Source organism: Tubulanus polymorphus, chromosome 6 (genome assembly GCF_964204645.1).
Source record: "Tubulanus polymorphus chromosome 6, tnTubPoly1.2, whole genome shotgun sequence".
Taxonomy (NCBI): domain Eukaryota; kingdom Metazoa; phylum Nemertea; class Palaeonemertea; order Tubulaniformes; family Tubulanidae; genus Tubulanus; species Tubulanus polymorphus.
Genome location: NC_134030.1, coordinates 2,840,211 through 2,860,813, shown reverse-complemented (window position 1 = coordinate 2,860,813; position 20,603 = coordinate 2,840,211). Strand labels below are relative to the sequence as shown.

Below are 20,603 nucleotides of genomic sequence, written 5' to 3'. Positions count from 1 at the left end.
ATCTAGGCGCTATTTGTTTTTCTGAGACAGTTTTATTTACAATATATATCTTTTCTCGTAAAAATAGCAAATCTGTACAAGTAAATATAAAGTTAATGTATTTATATCCATTTTTAGAAACACTTCGTTTTTTACAATTGTATCGCAGGATTCTCAATTAACGCCAGAAATAATAGGCTCAGGACAGCTTCAAGAAATCATATCGATTTTTCAAATCTCTATTATTAAAAAGTATAGACCTTACCGAATATTATGTAACAAATTTTCTACGATTCCATATAATTAAGAATAGGGAATAGTTTAGTAACATGTATATAATACACGTTTTGCATAGCGCTGAATAGAATAGAACCATTCGTGAAAAATGTTGCACTTTTTGATTTTATCATTAAAGAAAGAATTAATACATCATAAATTCTTTTGATTAGTTATAAAAATATATAATACTGAATCCAACTCTTCAGTTAAAGTAATTGTTTTTGGTGGCAAGAGAAAATGTACGATACGCCAGCTTCGTAAAATAGGGACTCGAACCCGCAGTAGGATGTCACCACAAACGAGTGGGCGTTATTTCCGGGTGGTGCGAACTATAGTCTCCTGCAGCCAGCCGTGAAATAACGAATATATTATAATACGATCAAAACAGAATAATAACATCTAGAATTTATATAACTGAACGATAAACGAACGTAAAGAGACAATTTGTAACTAATCCATCAGACTGATTCATCCGGTAATCTGATGTCGTCAGTTATCATTTTACCGTTACGATTTTCTAGTTCCCGTCTCAATATCACTCCTTCTTCTCCACCTGCTCCTGCTCCTGCTCCTGAGCAGCCGATGTTAGAAACGTTATTGTTCGTTGTCATTCTATCTTTCGACTCAGAGGAACAAATTTCGTCGGGGTTCACGCCGCCGTCTTCGGGTTTCAAATCGTTCAGTTCGGCCGCGAAATCGCCCATTCCGTATTGCTGAGCGATTCGCAAACCTTCGTCGAATAAAGATTTTTGAATATAGTCTTTTGTTTTAGCGGGATTCCTCTTGGCAGGAGTTGGGTACATGTCGTCCCCGTGCGTACTGCGTGGTGATGACGAACCGCTCTGCGATGGCGATGCTGCAACGAAAAATATAGTTCTAAGTTACTGTTATATATGAAGAAGTCATTAAGTCAGTTAAAGATTATAGTTCCGAATTCTCATCAAATTGATAATAGAATGAACAGTCCATGCACTCAAACGTGGGGAAAAGATAAAAGAATTGCGTAAACGACTATGAATTATATTGTTCGATGTTAAATTCAGAATCTACAAGACGTAAAGTTTCACACTTTCTCTCTCTAGAGACCATTGTCAGGTGTCCCGTCTCTAGAGTCCGAAACATTTTTTATCTTTTCAATTTGTATATAGTGGTTGTTAATTCTACATCTGATTGAAATTAAGTTGAAATCATAAGTAATTTCAATATTCTATATATATGCTTACCTGTACCGTTTTCGCTACTCTCTACGCTCCTATTTTGTAAATGCAGTTGCGCCCTCTTTTGTCGATTAATCAAGGTCGTCTGTTCTGACGTCAGTTGTTTATATCGAGCCGACAAATCGTTCAATTCCGTTTGTATCGATTCGGTGAAATCAGCGTCGTCTTCGCTATCGTTCATTTTCGTTTTTAACTCTTCAATTTTTGGAATGATTTCGTTCAGTTCGTGATTAACTTCGATCAGTTGTTCCTTTAAAATTCAAATTCACATCTTTATTGTAGTTTAAACGAAGAACGCTTGAACCCGATACGAAATGTATTTAGATAACAAAATTTCCGAAGCTTTCATTTGATTTTTGAATCTGAAATGATTACCTCTGTTTTCTGAATTATTTTGCTGTTTGACAACATTTCAACATCGGTTAAATGTTTCTTATCCACGTGGTCCGACATCCTGTTAAATTGAAGAGAAAGAGTTGATTTTCATAGACAGACTTAAAATACGACCGGACGCACTACTAGAGGATTTTGAAGTTTCAACTAAAATGCTACGAGGTATTTTCAAAACAGCTGTTCACAGAATGCCTTAAAGCTCATTTGAGTCGGAACGTCAAAATCCTCAATACGTTACTTCGTAATTGTGGGTTTTTTCAGATAAAAAAAAGTTCATTATTTCAAAGCTTGGCACGGGGTAAGACACAGCTTTATAGGATATACTTATAGATATTTTCGTGTGTCATCTATCAAAAGCGATCACACCAGGCACCATGTATGTGCGTATACGTGTTATTTGTTCATTGTGGGATACTTTTACTGACATGTGAAAAATTGTGTTAAACATAAAAAGCGACGAATATCGTTAGTTATATCATTCAATGAAATAAAGTAGTTTTTTACATCTGGTGACATCGAACATCGATTATCGAACATCGATTAGCGATTTGCATCGTACAAATCGTTAAAAAAACAATTTACCTATCCAGAGAATCTAACCCTGGCCAGAAGTTTACGACAGATCCATAAAAAAAAACAGGAAGAAGAAAATGAAGTATTTGTTTGGAACCTCGGCCCAAACAGTAGTTCGATTTATTCAAATTAATTCTAAGTTTATTCGATGTACAATCGAAAATCATGACCCGCAGTTCTATGGTTAAGAGTTAGAGTAAAACTGTGAGTCATTTTCAATGTTTAAACTCTATAGAGTTAAATTCAGAACTGTGTTGGCGTTTCAACAGTTTGAAGAATGAGGCGATTTTTCAGCTCGATTGAAAACACTTACCTGGAATGACCTTTCGAATACTGGTAACCGCTCAGTTTAACGACCTGCCTGGCTAGCGGAAACAGTTCATCTCGTCGGGTCAGTAGAGCTGGGTGCCATTTACAAATCTGAGCAGCAGCTTCATTCACCGATACCTGTAAATATTTAATTCATGTTACACTTCCACAATTACGTGATAAAAGATAAAACCCACTATATACAAATCAAAGAGATTAAAACGAAATTCATCGAGAATTAAAATCAAAAGATTAACGACACTAAGTTTTGTCCTCTCTCTAGTCAAGAGACCATCATTAAGGGTGGAAGAAATATATATAGGGGAAAGCAACTTAATTGAGTGAGTGAGTCGGTAACGAGGCATTAGGTAAAATACTTTGAAAAAGAAGAAAATCACGAAGATTCTTAATCTTTCTTTTATTGGGATTGTGTCCCTGTATTGATTGATCCCATTTGTTCAGCTCATGTTCATCATTTTGGTGCTAATCACCCACCTGGGTCTAGTGGGGAGTTTTCAATTCTTTAACTCATTTCACTTCAGGACTAACCTCGTGTAAAGACATCGGTTTGTCTTTCTTTCTACTGGAATCGAAACGTCCGTAAATAGCCGAGTATTTGTATATGGCGTCCATTCTTGACGGCGCGTCAAACGACATGTCAATGACATTCTATACAATACAGAATTATTATATATTACAATACAATACCCCGTATCAATCCAGCTATTATCACAATAGTCGCACCAGGGGCCAGTTGCACAAGTCGTGACTTAAGTCAAAAAGTGGTCTTAAATCTTAAGACTGGTCTTAAGTTGTTAGATTGGCTATTGAACTAGGATGGTCTTAGACTGATCTTAAGTCTAAGTCATGACTATGCAACCGGCCCCAGGAACTATTTTCTACTTTATTCTGGTATTGAAAACCACAAAATAGGTCTTTTTCTCAATCAGCAGTGTATTCAGGAATACATGGAATACGGCCTCTAACCGCGCCGGCGTCCACTGATTGGTCAGTCATCAGACCGATATCGATTAACTTGCACGAACCGTTATTTTTGAATATATCTTACCTGTATTTCACGACTGATGTCCTTTTTCATGTTCATCGGTTTCTGTTCGACCGGAGGCAACGTTTTACAGAAAACCTCGGCCACCTGAGCTATAGAATCGATCTGATAGGAGGAGAGTTGAGCGTTAGGTACCGGTGAGCCACTATTCATATCACGATCGTGCGCATCGCTGGAAACCTTCAAAAAACAAAACGCACGAACATTTAGAAGAAAATCTTAATAAAAAGGTAGCCGATGTAGAGAGGAAATTTTTGCATTTATGAGACTGGACTGGGAATGTTTGATAGTGGGATTTATATAATAGAATCGTCCTATTGGTCAATCAAAGTATAAAGAACTGGTTTTCTTTCTAAAATCACTCGCAGCGTTTCGTGACGAGTATTTTTTTCGTTCTATTAATGGAAATGCATTCATTCACACTAAACCACGGAGATATTACCGATTGGCTTGTAAGCGTTTGTAGAAGGTACGGGTTGTTCCCTTGAACTGGTGACGTGGCGCTATGATCCGACGCGGTCGACGCGGCAGATGGGCTCCCGGCATTCAGACCAGGGGTCCATGTGTGCGCCGATATGGTGCCATGTTGTTGCGAGGATTGAGGGCTGGTCGTTCGCGGTTTACTGCTCGAATTAGGCTGGTATGTCGGTACACTGATCGGCTGTTGAAGGCTGGCAGCTAGGATGCTACTGACTGTAGGACCCCCGGGCGACGATTGAACCGGTTGCTGGAACGAGGCTGAAAATTAACCAAAATTATACATTACTATCTGCATATAAATTCCCCTTTTCTAACGGGAATTCAAACATACAGTTATATCGCAGTGAGAACTATGGACTGTAGATAAGAATTAACTGATAAATCATACCAGGATTCGCCACCCATTCCTGAAGAGATTTCTGCAGTCTTCTCACGTGAAGAGGTTTACTCGCCATTCCGACCAGAGCCATTATTTCTAAGAATTCTTCCTCCCCTGCTTCGACTAATTGTTTGACGTCATCACCTCCTAGAGAGTGAGAGAGAGAGTGTGTGTGTTAATGAAGAGATCCCACAATTTAGATTTTGTACGATAGAATTTAATAATATGAAACCACAGCATTTCGGCTGTTTACTAAACAGCCATTATCAGGTGGAGTATACGTCATGTAGTATTCAATCTGCGAATAAAATGTTTATCAAATCATTTCTGTCAATTCATTATTTCTAAGACCAACGATACGCTTTTAACCTAATCTTTTTCCATTGATTCCCTTCTTTTTACTTATTCGTTTATTTACATCAGGCCGTGGAGCTCCATGAACCTTCATGGAGTCGTAAATAGATAACTGAATAAGAGTGACATATCGGACTTAGAAAATAGAATTTTCAGAGTTTTATCGAGTTTGTTGTCAGTTCTGAAAAAGTAGATATAACCGACATTGCGAGGTTTGTGCAAAATGAATACCTTGACTAATAAAGGTGTCGTAATACTGAATAAGGTTGGCTTTCTGTAACACGCGGTAGAGTTGTAATTCAGAAGGATTCGTCGGCGTTGAACCCGATGACGGACTGCTAGCGTTATTCGCCATCGCATTCACCTGCAGAGAACAACAATATTCAAACTAATTACTAATCATCGGTTATCGTATGAAATACATCGTTATCCAAGATTAGTTTATACAATGCGTTCATGATGATGATGATGATGATGATGTATATTTCTCGGTGACAGCCTGAAAGAAACGACTATCGCACAATAGGATATCGCTTGCCGAATGCTGATTGCTGATCAAAATCCAAAATAGTTGCTTCCTAAATCACATTCTTGCTCGATTCGCCTTTAAAGACGCCGATCCAGCTATCGATTCCTTGTTGTATGCCCAGCATTCGGTTTCCTATACCAAACTCACAAGATATATATATACCATGATTTGAATACGTACCACCGAGCACAAACTTTTCATGAGCTCCATACAAAACGAATATATATACATAAAAAACAAGCAGGAACGGAACCGCGTTCAGAGTTCCAGTGTTTAGAGTCACCCTCGCTATAGATCCACTCGCGTTACACTTTGTCCGAGTTGTAGTTCGACGCTTAATAATAATAATCAAGTGGTATATTTCAAGTACTGACCCCTGGGTTACCCATCAGCACTTGGCCTTCTTTGCACGGGGTTGACACATGTTGACTACGTCTGTCCTCGCGATTAAAACGGGTTCTCGCGGGTTTAGCGCCGTTAATATTAAACTGTGCGGTGACCTTTCGTTGACTGGGTCGGAGATAGACCAACAGCCACCAGCGCACCGACATGTGTGTCACATTACATCTAAAATATCGCTGTGGCGCCGCACAGACAGATAATATCCGTTCATAGTTTCAATTCACTTTCACAATCACGTGCTGACGATACGTGCATATGAAATAACCGTAATAATTCGTGATATTATGATAAAAAAGCCGGGTCCATCTGTAAATTTCCAACATGCGTCGTGTTTGAATTATTCCTTGTATACCTGTAGTGCTTACTATCAAAAAGCATGTTCAAAATATCGGTGCTGGATAAACGAGTAAATATCAACAAACCTTACCTTTTTATTTAGATAATTAATTTGTAAAAACTTCGCTAGGATGTGTACGTATCAACTGTAGTTTCATACAGAACGTCCTCCACTCCTGTGCCGTATTAAAAGGCTTTGTGTGGTGTACGAAACCTACAAGCTCTCTCTCTGCGTATACAATATGCCCGTCCCCTACAACTATTGACAACTCGGCTAAGTGGGTGGGGGTCATGTCGTGTTGGAAACGTTCCAAACCGACACACACACACACAGCGTGACGTCAGCTTTATTGGCGATGATTGGACGGTGGGGTAACACACGTGAATTCAACTCGGTGGGTATATACGCGCCGTGGCAGCTGACGTTTAGACTAAACTTCCCCTGTAGGGTATACAGAACGAGATAGGATCGGCTTTTCCTGTTCGAGTGGGGAAAATTCTATTAATAGGTTTCCTAACACCACGCGCCGTTTTCACAAAGTGACAAGGAACAAGTGCGACGAATATACCGTATAAATGAGATGCACCTTTTCCAATATCTGTAACGTAATTAAATTGCTAATTACACGATAATTAATTTTAGATTTAACTCAAAAAGTTTATCAAACACGAATAAAACCTGGCTGTGTATGTTATATGACATTTGGCGGCAAATGCGACGTAGGCAGGAATAAGCCGAATAAGGATATTATCCTTCTGACATTTGGAAAAAAAACCTGCTGCGTTTATATATGTTTTTACGCGCATGTATTGATGACTGGTGGTGACGGCGGGAGCAGCATGTAGGGGTGTGTCCTCAAGTCGCTAGCTCCGGGAGGAAATCCGTATAGTTAAACGAGACTGAATTTAATACATACGTTAGTATGCGCGCTCTTCTTTTGTCGGCAGTAAATGGGCGTTGGCCGCGTTACGTTCTCTCGACGTGAGAGGAGTACGCCGAAAAAAAATTGAAAATGTTTCAAAAGAAAATTCAGACGCGCGTCGATCATACACGCGATAAAACCTATAGTTATTTCATATAGTTTTTATTTGAATAAGCTGATATTTCGGGGAGCTGTTATTTCTGGCACGTCTAAGCCTACATTAATGCGGGTGCATTTTGTTGTCGACTTTGTACCCGGTCGGGGTCGTGATCCTATTATTCTTGTGCAATGAATTTATGGGGTAAAAGTTTGATAACGAACATAACCGAAATATATCACCTGATATCAATCACTGATATATAGTAGATACACCACAGCATTTTTAGCATATATTGTGCGGCTCGATGGTGACTTTTAGTTCACCCTGAGTGTCGCAGTTTGCTGGGGTCGTGACACATTCAGTCTATATATACGAAGCTAATGGTTGTTGTATGTATTTGCATATATTATGAACCCCGGTCCAAAGGTAACTCGAATTACGTATAAACTGAGGCACGCGGGGGCTGTGAGTCTGTCGGTGCAGTTTTCCGGATTGTGACAGCCCGGTTAGACGCCACACTCGACGTACGAGGCTACTCCACCAATGATCCACGGGTGTCACATTGACGTCATATTGGCCGTCAATTAGCCAATTTCAATTAGCCATTTAAGCCTGTTGACGCGCTGTGACGTGCAATTTCTAATCCAGATATTCCTAACCTACGTTTTCCCACAGTCAAATGGTTACGACGGTCCCGCACCGACCCGGGGCCGATAGATCAATTATAAAATCGAATTTTATGACAACACTGATATTAAAGACGCGCAATGTCTCAGTGTGATGAAGATACATTTCTTTAAATGATTATATATCTATATTTATTTATATATATGCTAGTTTTTTTCTCAGTCACACAAACATTCCACACCCGCGCCACATAGATTCGTGGTGGTGGTTAAACCAGCATATATTTTTATGGTATCGTATTTTTTGTTAGTCACATTTTCAAGTGTCAGCAATTTCCGAGCCATTTGGGTCACAGCCACTGCGTGCGCGCAGATTGGATTGAAATAGACAAAAAGCTCCCCACCCTTGCCTATGGGGGCGAGGCTTCAGATCGATGAAGCTTTAATGTCAGGTTTGTCATGTGCGGTTTGAAGCTGTTGCATATAATGTGACAGTACAGAGAGTCAGTAGACAGGGGGATCAGCCACGTATATACTGGTGTATGAACATATATACATGTGGTGACGATGTGAAACGATTGAAATTTATTTCATCCCACATATTGCCTTGGGGATGATGGTGGTGATGAAATACATATAAACATCACCAGCCATTTTTAAATTTTAATGTCGAAATTGAAACATCTCCGATTACACCGTCTTCATTTTATTTCAAAAGAGATCACATACGTACAATACGACGCCATTTTAGTTTCTAAATACATATCTTTTTAAACATTTTATATTTGATATATTTCAAATGGCTTCATATTCTATTCTCTGAAATACGTATCCGTATTTCTAATCTAAAGATTTTAGCTTTTTATAAAGACATATTCCGTTCGAACATTCAGTCAGCTCTGACGCGTTATCTTTCGGTATAGCTTTCATTTCGTCACGTGACCCTGTCAATGCGATCCTCGAAATATTCTATACACGCACGTCTTTTTTCTAAAGTTCATATCTAACTCGTGAATTTCTCGTCCCTCTGTTCAGTTCTTTTTCCAACTTCATATTTCAGACTCTAATATGTATATATAACATCATGAAAAACCGGAGATCCAACCTCAACCTATCCCTTGGGGATGGCATCTCAAGAATGTGAAAGGTCTCGTCTCAGCTCCCAGATATCAATAAATATACGCCATTCACACGCTTATAGTGTCGTAAATTAAATGTTGCTCTCTCTCTCTCCCAACTCAAGACGCGTCGAATGGAACGGAACGAAAAACATCCTCAGTCCATTTCTATGTGCCGGTTAGTCGAACGAGTTTCTGGTGAAACCTATATCATTGATTCATGAAAATAAGTACGATACGTGAAAAAAAAAACACAGATTAACCGGCCAAGTATCGGGGCAGGCCAATATCGGGGGATAGGGTTTAGAGTGCCATTTATTAATCCTCTCATTTTGAACCCCACACTCCACTATATTGTGTAGAAGCCGGAAACATGTCAAGTATTGTAGAGGGGTCACAGAAACTATTCCTAACTGTGGCATTTCGGTTTCTCTCTCTCTCTTGCTCTTGAATACATGTGGTCTCAGCAGCACCTGTAGAGAGTGACGACACGATTACCTATCAGCGCGACGGAGTTGTGGTGAGTCTGAAGCCGAGCGTTCCGGAAGAATCGTCTGGTCATATGCCCGGGTCACTGATCGATCGGCTGCCAAGACGCGTTCTTCAATCCTTGTTATTAGAAAAAGGGTCGAAGATTGATATCGATTCTGATATTCGATCATTAGATGATCGACTTTTGCGATAAATAAACAACCAATCTCAAACTAAATCTCAGTGACACAAGTACATATATAATGTATACATAATTGAAAATCTTCAAGTTAATTTCATGACACACATTACGTCATGCGAAATTGCAAGCTTATGCGATCCTGCTGCGGGTGTCCTTCTACTGGAAACAGCCCGGAGGTTCATAAAACGCCGGGGCACATTAAGTAAATGAGTGAATAAATAATATAGCTGAAAGAAGTACCGGTACATAAAATCCTAGGCCTGATGACTATTTTTCCTTTATTTCTTCTAGAAAGGTAAAAAAGCATACGTACGTTCTTGCCAAATATAATGCGTCGGTGGGGATTGTAAAAACCCTTACGCGGCTGTTGCTCTATGTAATACTCGTGTAATATTGCTGATTATATTAGTCTGTCTGGTGAACAGCGCCCACCCCTACAACCACAAACATCAGGGTATCTTAATTGTGAACATTATCTAGAATTAGTCGCATTATGTTACAATGTTGTATGGAGGGGACGCGCACATATACAACTAGACGCGGATTTTTTCCTGTACACGTTTGTTCGGTATACTGTCACACACGTCATAAACAAACCTGTGTTTTTATATCCGGGTTGAAAACAATGTTGTCCTTTACCCGAGGATAATCATCAAAAATATCCGGGATTTTGTTTTACTATTGAGGTGTACATCTCACAGGTGGAAATTCCACATAATTACATTATATATACGCGTACCTACTATTTCTTAACAGTCTCATACGCGGTAGTAATTAATCCCCAGGTAAATATCCCTCCAGGCAAAAATGCCCCGGCCAAAAAAATCCCTTCAAGTTGACTTTCCTTCCTAGTATGAAATAGATCGAGGCTCTCATCGAGCTGAAGTCAAAATCCCTCCAAGTTGAATTCCTTTTCTATGACTTAGAGGATGATTAAGCTGAAGTCAAAAATCGGCCTAATGAAAATCTATGAATAAAAATTCAAGTTTAAAAAGATTTCTTAGCTCTAAATAGCCGTCAACAAAAAAGAACTGGATTTGGAAAGGGTTTCCCCCAGAAAGGGATATTTGGGAGATTTTACCGGTTTCCTTCGATACAGTCGTATATGTAATACTGCATCAATTTCCTTCGAATGCAGTCTTATATACAGGCCTAACAACTCAAATCATCAAATCATGGACTCTTCGTTTTGGACGACTGATCAAATGCAACAAGTGTTGTTGCATTGGTATATTTGGTTAATATCCACGTCGAGAAGGCGGGGTGCTGCCTCGCTCGTAAGAACCCGCCCGGGGAGGTCGAATATTCCGACGGCAAGTTTTTGTTCCGGGTCGGTAGTAAATAGATCTATTCGTACAGTCAAACAATACAATAGCCTTTCTTTATGTGTGACCTGAATTCTTTGAATACCCTCCAGTGGGGATTCCGGGGTCGGGGTTATATTCGCCAACGGTGTTGTGTCGTATTAGTACACACATTGGACGTCGATTCTTTACAATGGGTTACATGGACTCCGGGATCCGATTAGGTCTATAATTCGTTTATAACCGCAACATCGACATCGTTACAATGCATTGAATTCTCACGGCTCGAGTCAACCTCGCTTGCCCGCCGCGGCGGGGGGAATTCAAACTCTGGCAAGCGAGGTTGGCATGGGTCGGAGTTTTGCGCGACGTTTCCTTCGGCCGGGATTCGAACTTGATGGCTCGCGACCTTGCCGCCGTCAGTGATGACGTCATTCCTGTGCGCACGCGTCATAGTGGCCGTTATTATCGTAACCTACATTGCCAGTTGATTGCAGTGGACACTGCGAACCTGGGTGGTTATTTTAAATACAAATGAAATCCTCTTGATTCGTGTGGATCTGTGTCCATTTGTAGTAATGGAATTGATTATGATAACCAAAAAGAACCAGAGAAAAATTTTACAACATTTTATCCTTTTATTTTCCCGAATAAATAATTCACGGATTCACACGAAAACTACTGACACTAATACATTCAATAAAACCACCCCACGAATGAGTTGTTATTTTTTCTTTCCCTTTTTCTTCTTTCCACCACCTCCTATCAATTCCTGGGCGTCAATCCCTTGGGCTTGGGCTAATTTCTTTTTCAAATCTAATAATGTCATCACAGCTGAATCGACGGAACTTTTCTCGGCTTTCTCAGTCTTCAGTTGACGCACTAAATCACCCTAGAAAATACAAATACATTTTCTGTTTTGACATAAAATTGAAATAGGAAAGATCCCGATAATCAGTCCATTAAAATAGATACCGGTAGTTCGTCCCAAGTTAGTTATGTCTCGATTGCAAAATATAGCAAATGAAGTGGTTTGAAACAGTTCTTCAAATAGTACCTGTGCTGCCACCTGTTTAGTGAGATCATCAACTACAGCCTGGTCTACAGGGAGACCGTTAGCCGACGCTGGGGTCGAGTTCGGAGGAGAATTCTCATTCGCCGGTTTCGTTTTGCCGCTTTGTGTTTCTGGTGCTGATTTTTTGCTCTGATTTCCTTTCTTTTTCTTGCCGTCTGTACCTGCACTAGCGGCACCTGAACCCTGAGCTGCTGTTAGTTTTGATTTCAGATCTAACAGAATGGCGACCGCTGCAGTTATTTGACCCTTGTCAACTTTATCAGCTTTCAATTTTCGAACGACGTCGCCCTAGAAATGAATTATAATCTTTTCTAAATGATTTAGCAAAATCTTGTTTCAGACCCCACAGTTTGGCTGGGTTTTCAGCACGCATTCCCCATATGCCATTTCACTGGGCCAGTCAACAAAAATGTACACCAGGCTTTATAATAGTAATTCACTTTCGATTCAGTGCTTTTGATGCCCTTCACAATGGACCAAGCATAATCAAAATCTACTACACACCTGTGCTGCCACCTGTTCAGTTAGTTTAGTAACTAAACTCTGATCTATAACAGTACTAGAAGCCGTTGAGGTCGCCGGAGCACTGCCCGCGTATTTCAATTTCAATTCAGCAATAAACTCGGGTGAGATCTTCTGGAACAACGGGCTCGGCTGAAAATATAATAAACAATATTCACTTTAGATGCTATACTCAGTTTTATATGAAAGTGGTTAACTTTTAACTGTTGTAGATTAGAAAATATTCAGTAAATCAAAATGTCGCGAAACTAGACCATATTGAAGAGTCAAGACTTAGATGTTAGACCATCTAAGTTCATCTAGGGGCAATAGCTTATCTCGCGCGTTAAGAATTTTAAGGGCGACTACTTTTATTTGACTTCATGGTTCCCACAGTTATATGAATTCAAAATTCCCAAGTATTTCATGGGTGATTTTTCAATGTTCCCAAATGCAAATGAACAGATATCGTGGATCAACAGTCAACACTTTAGCAGTGACTGGTTAAAAAAAGGTGATTTTCAAGGGAAACTGCTGAAGAAAGTTACCCTTGGCAATTGCAATATGTGAAATGTAAAGAATTTCCCAAATATTTCCCTGATTTGAGGAAAATTTTTCAAATTCCCAAATATTTCCAAACCGGGAATTATTATTTCAAAATTCCCAAGTTTTTCCCAATTTCCCTGTTCTGTGGGAACCATGTGACTTGCTTTTTAACTGACTATTGTCCGACAACGTTGTTTTCCCTGACTCTGCTAAGAATACATTGAATTAACACAGTCAAATACATAGATCGAAACTGTTTGATTTTATGTGCAATCTCGCTACCTTAACTTTAAAGTTTCTTTTAACAAAATTCCCTGAGTTTTTCAAAGAAAAGAAAATTCCCTGTTTTCCAGTAGCACAACTACTGAGCCCTGCTGTAACAATATTCTGAAGGCGAACAAAGAATAAAATCTTACTTTTCCAATTTTATGACCTTTCTTTAAGAGACAAGTGAACTGATCGGGAATCAGTGAGTTCGGAGCGTTCAGTTGAGTCTGGATGGTTTTACTGATGGCGGGCATATACGGCTGAACTAACGTCATCAGTAGACACGTTATATTAGCACCAACACCAATTACTGTACCAGCTCTACATCTGTGAGTGTGAAAATATAATAAACAATCATTACACATCGATGTTAAAACTGCAGTTATAAGTTAAAATGAATATGACTATATTAGATATGGTTCATACTACTCGGCCATTACGGAATTGAAAAGTTTTGAGGAGTATTCAAGAATTGAAAATGTCAAAATTTGAGGTGGTTACTCCAATCATTATACTAATTAGACGACATTCTTGGACTTGAACTATGTACTTATTATTATAAGAAATCTCAATCAGCTACATGTGATTTATAATACACACTAGTTTTTTTTATTTAACCCGCTAAGCGCCACACAGGGCATAAGCAGGTTTGATGTTTCTTTTTGCCAATGGGGGAGAGACCAGAGAAGAACCTTCGACCAAGAAACTCTGTCGCCACCAGGGTTTGAACCCATAAACCCTGGATTGTCGAGAGACCGGTGACCGGCGGCTTAAACCACACGGCCACTGCGCCTCTCATAACACACACTGGTCCTCCTACAGCTCTACACTATAGTAATAGAGTTATAGTAAGATATATGTTAAGTAGTTTCAGTAATTTCAAGTGGTCAAATCTGAACTCACAACCGTAAAATTGGGTCTCGTTTCTTGAAGCTTTCTCGAGTAAAATCGAACAAATACCCGTTAAAAACTTACTTGTCAGTATCAGATCCTTTCATCAGCACCCACGGTTTATTAGCCTGTATATACTGATTCCCGTAGCGTGAAATAGTGAGCATATTTCTGATGCCGTCTCTCAATCTGAAATATTCGTTCGTACAAACATTCGTTACAAAAAAATTTAGGAAAGTTATGTTTACTCAAATCTTCAGCTCACTTCCATCTCTTACCGTACTTGTTCCATGTTAGTAATGAAAGAGTTCAGTTCTCTGTTGATAGCGGCCAACAGTTCCTTATCTTCCTGCGTCAGTACAATCTCCGGAATCACTCCTTTGAAATTGTTATCGACGAACATCAAAGACCTGAATGCAACCAGAATAATCAGATCTAATATTTCTTGAATTAACTCACAAATTCCTTGTTTCACTTATACTACGGGATAAAATATCCTCAGATATCATTTACTGGTACTTTCACCATCAAAACATGATAAACATCAAAAGTTATTGGCATCAACCTCTCAGGAACAAGTACCAGAACCAAGGATTTGGTGATGTGAAACACACTGACATTCAGGATGGCAGGAGTAGAAGAAGGGCTACCGATGATAGACAGAGAAGACAGGTAGGCATGTATAAGCTATGACCATCTAACATTCCTTGAATTTTTGCGTGTGCTCTCTAGATCTATTACTGACCTGTTGATAAAATTGCCGAGATTATTCAACAATTCGCTGTTGTTTTTCAGTAGGAAATCATCCCAGGAGAACGCGCTGTCCTGAGACTCCGGTCGCACATACAACAAATAGAACCTCCAAATATCCGCCGGTATTCCGGTGTCTTTAGCGTGACTACCGAATACACCAACTCCACGACTTTTAGAAAATTTACCATCTTCGTAATTTAAATATTCTGCAATTAATAAAACGAAATTCTACAGATTCACAACTAATTGACAGGGTTCATCAGATTTTGTTATTCCAGCATTTGAAGAGTATTCACAAGAAAAGATGTCAACGAGGTTCACTATGAGTTCACTATCAGTGCCTTGTTGATTAAGGGGCCATGAAAAATAGATATTTGACTTATTGTAGTCACTAACTAAAATACATGGACAAATTCAAAAGAGAATTTAGGTAATTTGTAAATAAATTTTTTCAATTTAGATCAGCTTTCATGAAATAAAGTACTATCAACTCAGACTGATTACATCCGTTGACTTTCAAGAGTTTCAAGGGATAATTTCTCAAATTTAGATGAGATTTGAGGTACGTATGAATATTTCTTTAATTTAGAGGAGTTTTCACGGAATCAAGGACCCTTACTGATTCAACAATACAACGTTCAATATACCTGTAGCGCATAAATGATTGACGACAGTGTAACCATCGCGAGTTCCAATCTGCGACGATGGAAATATTACGCTATGAAACGGTACGTTGTCTTTAGCCATGAATTGAAATAGTTCCACATTTTCCGGATTCTTCCACCATTCGATCCACTCTTCTCCCATATAGTTTGCAGTGATTGATAGATATCCGATTGGAGCATCGAACCACACGTAGAACACCTACAATCATCAAATTACAAATATAAATATCATTTCAAATATTATTAATATTATCATTAGCATTACTATTATTATCATTACCATTAATCTTCTTTTTTTTTTCTCTAGGGGGCCTGAACGTCCTAGTGATTGTACAGCCTTTAAGGCTCTGTTCAGGTCCCTCATCATCAATCTACTTATTTGTTATAAATCTTATTTGTAATTATAATTGATGATGAAATAAATTACATTACATTACTTTTAAGGTATAGTTCCCACAGTTATACAAATTCTTTTCCCCCCAGTTTTTCCCAAGTATTTCATCAGTGATTTTTCAATTTTCCCAAATGGAAAATGGGGTGGGGCCTTCATAAACGTGAACAGATACCACCATACTACTATACTCAACATTTTAGCAGTGACTGGATGAATGTGATTATCAAGAAAAATCGCTGAAGAAAGTTGCCCTTAGCAAATGTAATACATGAAATTTAAATGCATTATCCAAATGTTTCCCTGATTGGAGGAAAATCTCTCAAATTCTAAAACGTTTCCAAACTGGGAATATTAGTTCAAAATTCACAGTTTTTCTCAATTTCTCTGTACTGTGAGAAACCATGTTTAAGTGAACGGACAAACCTTATCAGTAAATCCTTGCAGTGGACACTGTGTTCCCCATTTCAGATCTCTAGTAATACATCGTGGCTTTAACCCGTCTCGTATCCACGACTTCGTTATCAGTTTAGCGTTCGCCGTCCACAAACCTTCGCTCCACGACTTCTCCAGATAATCAGAAAGTTCGGGTTCGAGCTGAAATAGGACAAATAACAGATAGAGAACAATCTGATTCCAGGTAAGTGGCCATCCTGAGATAACTTTGAAATCGGTAACAGGAGGAATTGAAAATGTACCTTGGGAAGATCTAGGAATAGATGCTCAGTGGATTTAGTGATTGGTTTTTCATTGCACACTTTACACCTCGGTTCACGTAGTTCAACAGCGTTTATCAGTTTCCCACATTTATCGCATTGATCTCCGCGAGCGTCTTCATACGAGCAAAACGGGCAGATTCCTTCCACAAATCGATCGGCAAGATATCTACAAAACAGTCGGTAACTACTAGTAATATACATAAGTAGTGTACTAGTATTGTATTCCTAAAATTGTATACTAGTAGTATACATAATTCAGATCAAAGATTAATGATTCTGAATGAATGAATTACCTATCACACTTTTCACATTTCAACTGCTGGATTTCATCTTTCAATATGTAACCTTTACCGTGCAATTTCCAGAAGATGTCTTGCGCAATTCTGTAACGAGAGAGCAGCAGCTCATCAATGAAATACGGCTTTCAACAACCAGCATTAATAAATATACTGGGTCCAGTTCCACAGTTCTGAGTTAAGATTTTACCCTGGGTTAAAACATTGAAAATGAACTAACTTAACCTCAGAGTTAACTCTAACTCACAACTGTGGAACTGGGTCCAGGAGACTATGGAACCAATCAATTCTCTCAAACGTGCAAAGCAAATTCAAAGGCGGTTAGAGTTAATTCAAGATGATCAACTTAAGGTTAAATGGAGTTAACTGTAACAAGAAGACAATTTGAAACATACTGGTTTGTATATCACCCCTAGGTTCTATTTGCTTAATTAGCAACTTTATCCCATAATTTTGTGTTAACTCAGTATTCCCAAAGATGACTATTAGGATAAAGTCAAAATGTTGAATAAAACATCAGCTCAATGACACATTTCAGACTCTATTTTCAATCTTTACAGTGGTAATTTACATCAAGACAATACCGAATGAACACATACTTGGTTTGCCATTCGGTCGTTGTGCGTCCGAAATGATCGAAATCACAATTAAACCAGTCGTAGATTTCCGTGTGTATTTTGTTGTATTTATCGCAAATTTGTTGCGGAGTTAAACCTTCCTCGACGGCCTTCGTTTCAGTCGCAGTTCCATATTCATCCGTACCGCTGATATACAGCGTGTTATAATTACGCATTCGACAATATCTGAAAATAGCAAATCACGGAAAATGATAATAACTCGATTTCAAATTTTAAATGTTTCTTTATATTCAAGAATAAAAGAAATTTGAAAATATATTACCTCGAAAAAACATCTCCGCTTAGAACACAACCGATTATATTACCTAAATGCGGAACATTATTTACATACGGCAGGGCACTAGTTATCAATATATTCCTCTGACCTTTCATTGGTTTCCTGAATAAGAAAAAAACATCACATCAATATTCATAGGTTTACTATATGAACCTGTTAAATACGCATAGATTCAAACTAGATCGCATCGAGACTCTGACTCGACCCATTTTTCAGGTACCAGCAGTGCACATCACTACACTGGGTAAATTAATATTTGCAGTGAAGATTAATTTTCACTGAAATTTTGATTTTCAGGCTTTCAAAATGAAATATCAGCAAACAACTCATCGAATAGTCATAAGTTCCATTTTTCTACTGAGGATGTCGTAGCGCACTAGCGAACCTGACGGATCCTCACTTGCCACAGCAGCATTGATGGTACCTCATTACAATAACTCATACTTAGGATGTTTGACTTGGATAGGAGATTTCAGCAGTTTCTCATCGAGCCAAGCTTTCTCAGCATTCTCTATCTCTTCAGCTGTAACTGTAGGTAACGCCGGAACATCCTGTTGTTGCGTCGCTGACGAGCTCGTCTTCGAATCTGATTTGTTTGATTTGTTGGAAGGTTTACTTGATGCTATCGGTATTATACCATCATTTAATACAGGCACGGGCTGGGCCAGCAAAAATTCCTGAAATTAGGCGATTTCCATTTGAGAAAAACTTCTAATCGAAAAAGGCCTTCGAGTATCTTTTTATTCAGGATTTATATCTCATAATTTTTTTGCAACTTTAGTATTCTGAAGATGACTATAAAGATTTAGTCAAATCAAATATCAGCTAAAGGAAATATTTCCGACCTGTTTTACTTATATAACCTTCATGAAATCTTACAATTGAGGCAATGTAAGGCCTCGCGTAATTACCTTGCAGGATTTAAGACCCTCTTCACCGGTCACACGTAATGCAGCGTCCTGAAATGATTTCTGGCCATGAAGACTCGAAAACCAGGCAGCGACTTTAGGAAACTCACTGGCAGCACCTGTCATTTATAAAGAGAACAGTATATGTGTAAGGCTAAGTGTAAACACCACAATATTGCTTATTATTTTCTGACAGAGTTTCAGGATTTTCCCTAACAATCTCAGATTTAGAAAAATGTGTATGGAAAAAACTTTCATCAATTGTGAGATTCTAATTTATATCTACAAATAGAAGTATTCTAGGATATAAACATTTTGTGTTTACCTTTAAAAGGTGATTTCTCACAGAATAATGGATAAACAGAACTCCACACAACTATATCAGCAGCACTTAATGTGTCCTGGAACAACAAACACATAAATCTTGTATAATTTCCTATAAAATCAGTTAGAATATACAGTACAACACGTTCAATTTATCAAAGTATTATCACACACACCTTCACCAAGCAAGTGCCTTTTAATGACTTTTCCAAGTATTTCAAACACGATTTCACTTTCGTTTCTAAAGACGAGTCGTTCTTTCCGTGACCGATCGCTTGAATCAGGTAAGCAATGACACAAGGCTGAAAATAACAAATGAATAAAAACAAACTTGACAATTGGACACTTTTATCATATTTCAATATGCGCATTATCATTTCCAGATTACAAAATCTCAACCGGCCGCTTCTATCAGTTAACAGATTATGCTAATGTGGAATAAGTAGAGCAAATTGCGGTCGAAACAAACGCGACAGAAAAAATCCCGAATCAGTAGAAACCACCAATCAAAACCAGCTTTAAAATAGTTGTAACTATTTTACCTGTAATTTTGTGGCTTGCCATTCTAACCAGGAATCAATTTGCAAATCATCGAAATCTTTATTTGCTTGTTTTAACAAGTATCTGAAATATAAATATGGGATTAAATAGAGTTCACACCCTCACTCTCTCTTATTCTGAGTCAGTCTACAGCCTCTATTTAAGCATTAGCCTAGTTAAGCTTACCTGATGGCAGCATTCACTGAAAACACATATTCATTTTGACTAATCTCTAATACTGGTAACTGGCCTTTACGCAGATACGGGACAATGTTCGCTGAAAATGAAACACGATAAACGAAGATAATTTAAACAGAATACACACAGACTAAGAGAATGGTTCCACATGTTACTCACTGTTTCGCTTTGTTTCACGAATATCGACGGCTATCTCACTGATACTGACTCCTATATATACAGGTAATGAGTAGATATTGTTTTGATCGCTGTAAATGATCATTTTGACGGCAAAATCCGCGATAAATCGACGACAACTTGACGGAAGACTTCCGCGTTGCGGCTTATTTCAGACTCGAGCGGATTGCATCGAGTATGTGTCAGACTGCAGCCGACTGCGTTTAACCTACCGAATACCTGCGCCGATGTCGTCAATCGTCATTCGCTAATCGTCAATCGTCAATCGCTTTTCATCAATCGATTCGATTGACGATGTCTGCACCGGTATTTAACCAATTCAATTCAATGAGATCCCTGGTTCTAACGGATTGCAACGAATACGGATTTCACTATTTTACTTCCGGGTTGGGTTTAA

General features: G+C 38.6%; 2 protein-coding genes across 5 annotated transcripts; both read right to left on the bottom strand.

Annotated features, from left to right (window-relative positions):
- Nucleotides 1-29: 29 nt before the first annotated feature.
- Nucleotides 30-10,237, bottom strand: LOC141907590 (NGFI-A-binding protein 1-like). 4 transcript variants are annotated; one of them, XM_074797280.1, is made up of 10 exons: nt 10,050-10,237; nt 5,261-5,393; nt 4,685-4,822; nt 4,259-4,554; nt 3,820-3,996; nt 3,300-3,419; nt 2,755-2,888; nt 1,851-1,929; nt 1,482-1,725; nt 30-1,114 (listed from the first exon to the last, which is right to left on the bottom strand). In XM_074797280.1, exons 2-10 carry the CDS (start codon nt 5,382-5,384, stop codon nt 717-719), a joined length of 1,710 nt encoding a protein of 569 aa, XP_074653381.1. In that variant the 5' UTR covers nt 5,385-5,393; nt 10,050-10,237; the 3' UTR covers nt 30-716. The 4 variants fall into 4 exon arrangements, with proteins under 4 accessions (XP_074653381.1, XP_074653382.1, XP_074653379.1 ...); XM_074797281.1 differs by lacking the exon at nt 10,050-10,237 and adding an exon at nt 6,388-6,670; XM_074797278.1 differs by lacking the exon at nt 10,050-10,237 and adding an exon at nt 5,933-6,182.
- Nucleotides 10,238-11,676: 1,439 nt separating this feature from the next.
- Nucleotides 11,677-20,433, bottom strand: LOC141906961 (methionine--tRNA ligase, cytoplasmic-like). Its single transcript, XM_074796462.1, has 20 exons — nt 20,189-20,433; nt 20,018-20,108; nt 19,834-19,915; nt 19,468-19,593; nt 19,293-19,368; nt 18,971-19,086; nt 18,504-18,736; nt 18,045-18,161; nt 17,744-17,947; nt 17,142-17,231; nt 16,828-17,014; nt 16,556-16,726; nt 15,721-15,937; nt 15,066-15,279; nt 14,599-14,730; nt 14,405-14,509; nt 13,579-13,756; nt 12,620-12,769; nt 12,098-12,403; nt 11,677-11,932 (listed from the first exon to the last, which is right to left on the bottom strand). Exons 1-20 carry the CDS (start codon nt 20,289-20,291, stop codon nt 11,765-11,767), a joined length of 3,066 nt encoding a protein of 1,021 aa, XP_074652563.1. The 5' UTR covers nt 20,292-20,433; the 3' UTR covers nt 11,677-11,764.
- Nucleotides 20,434-20,603: the final 170 nt, after the last annotated feature.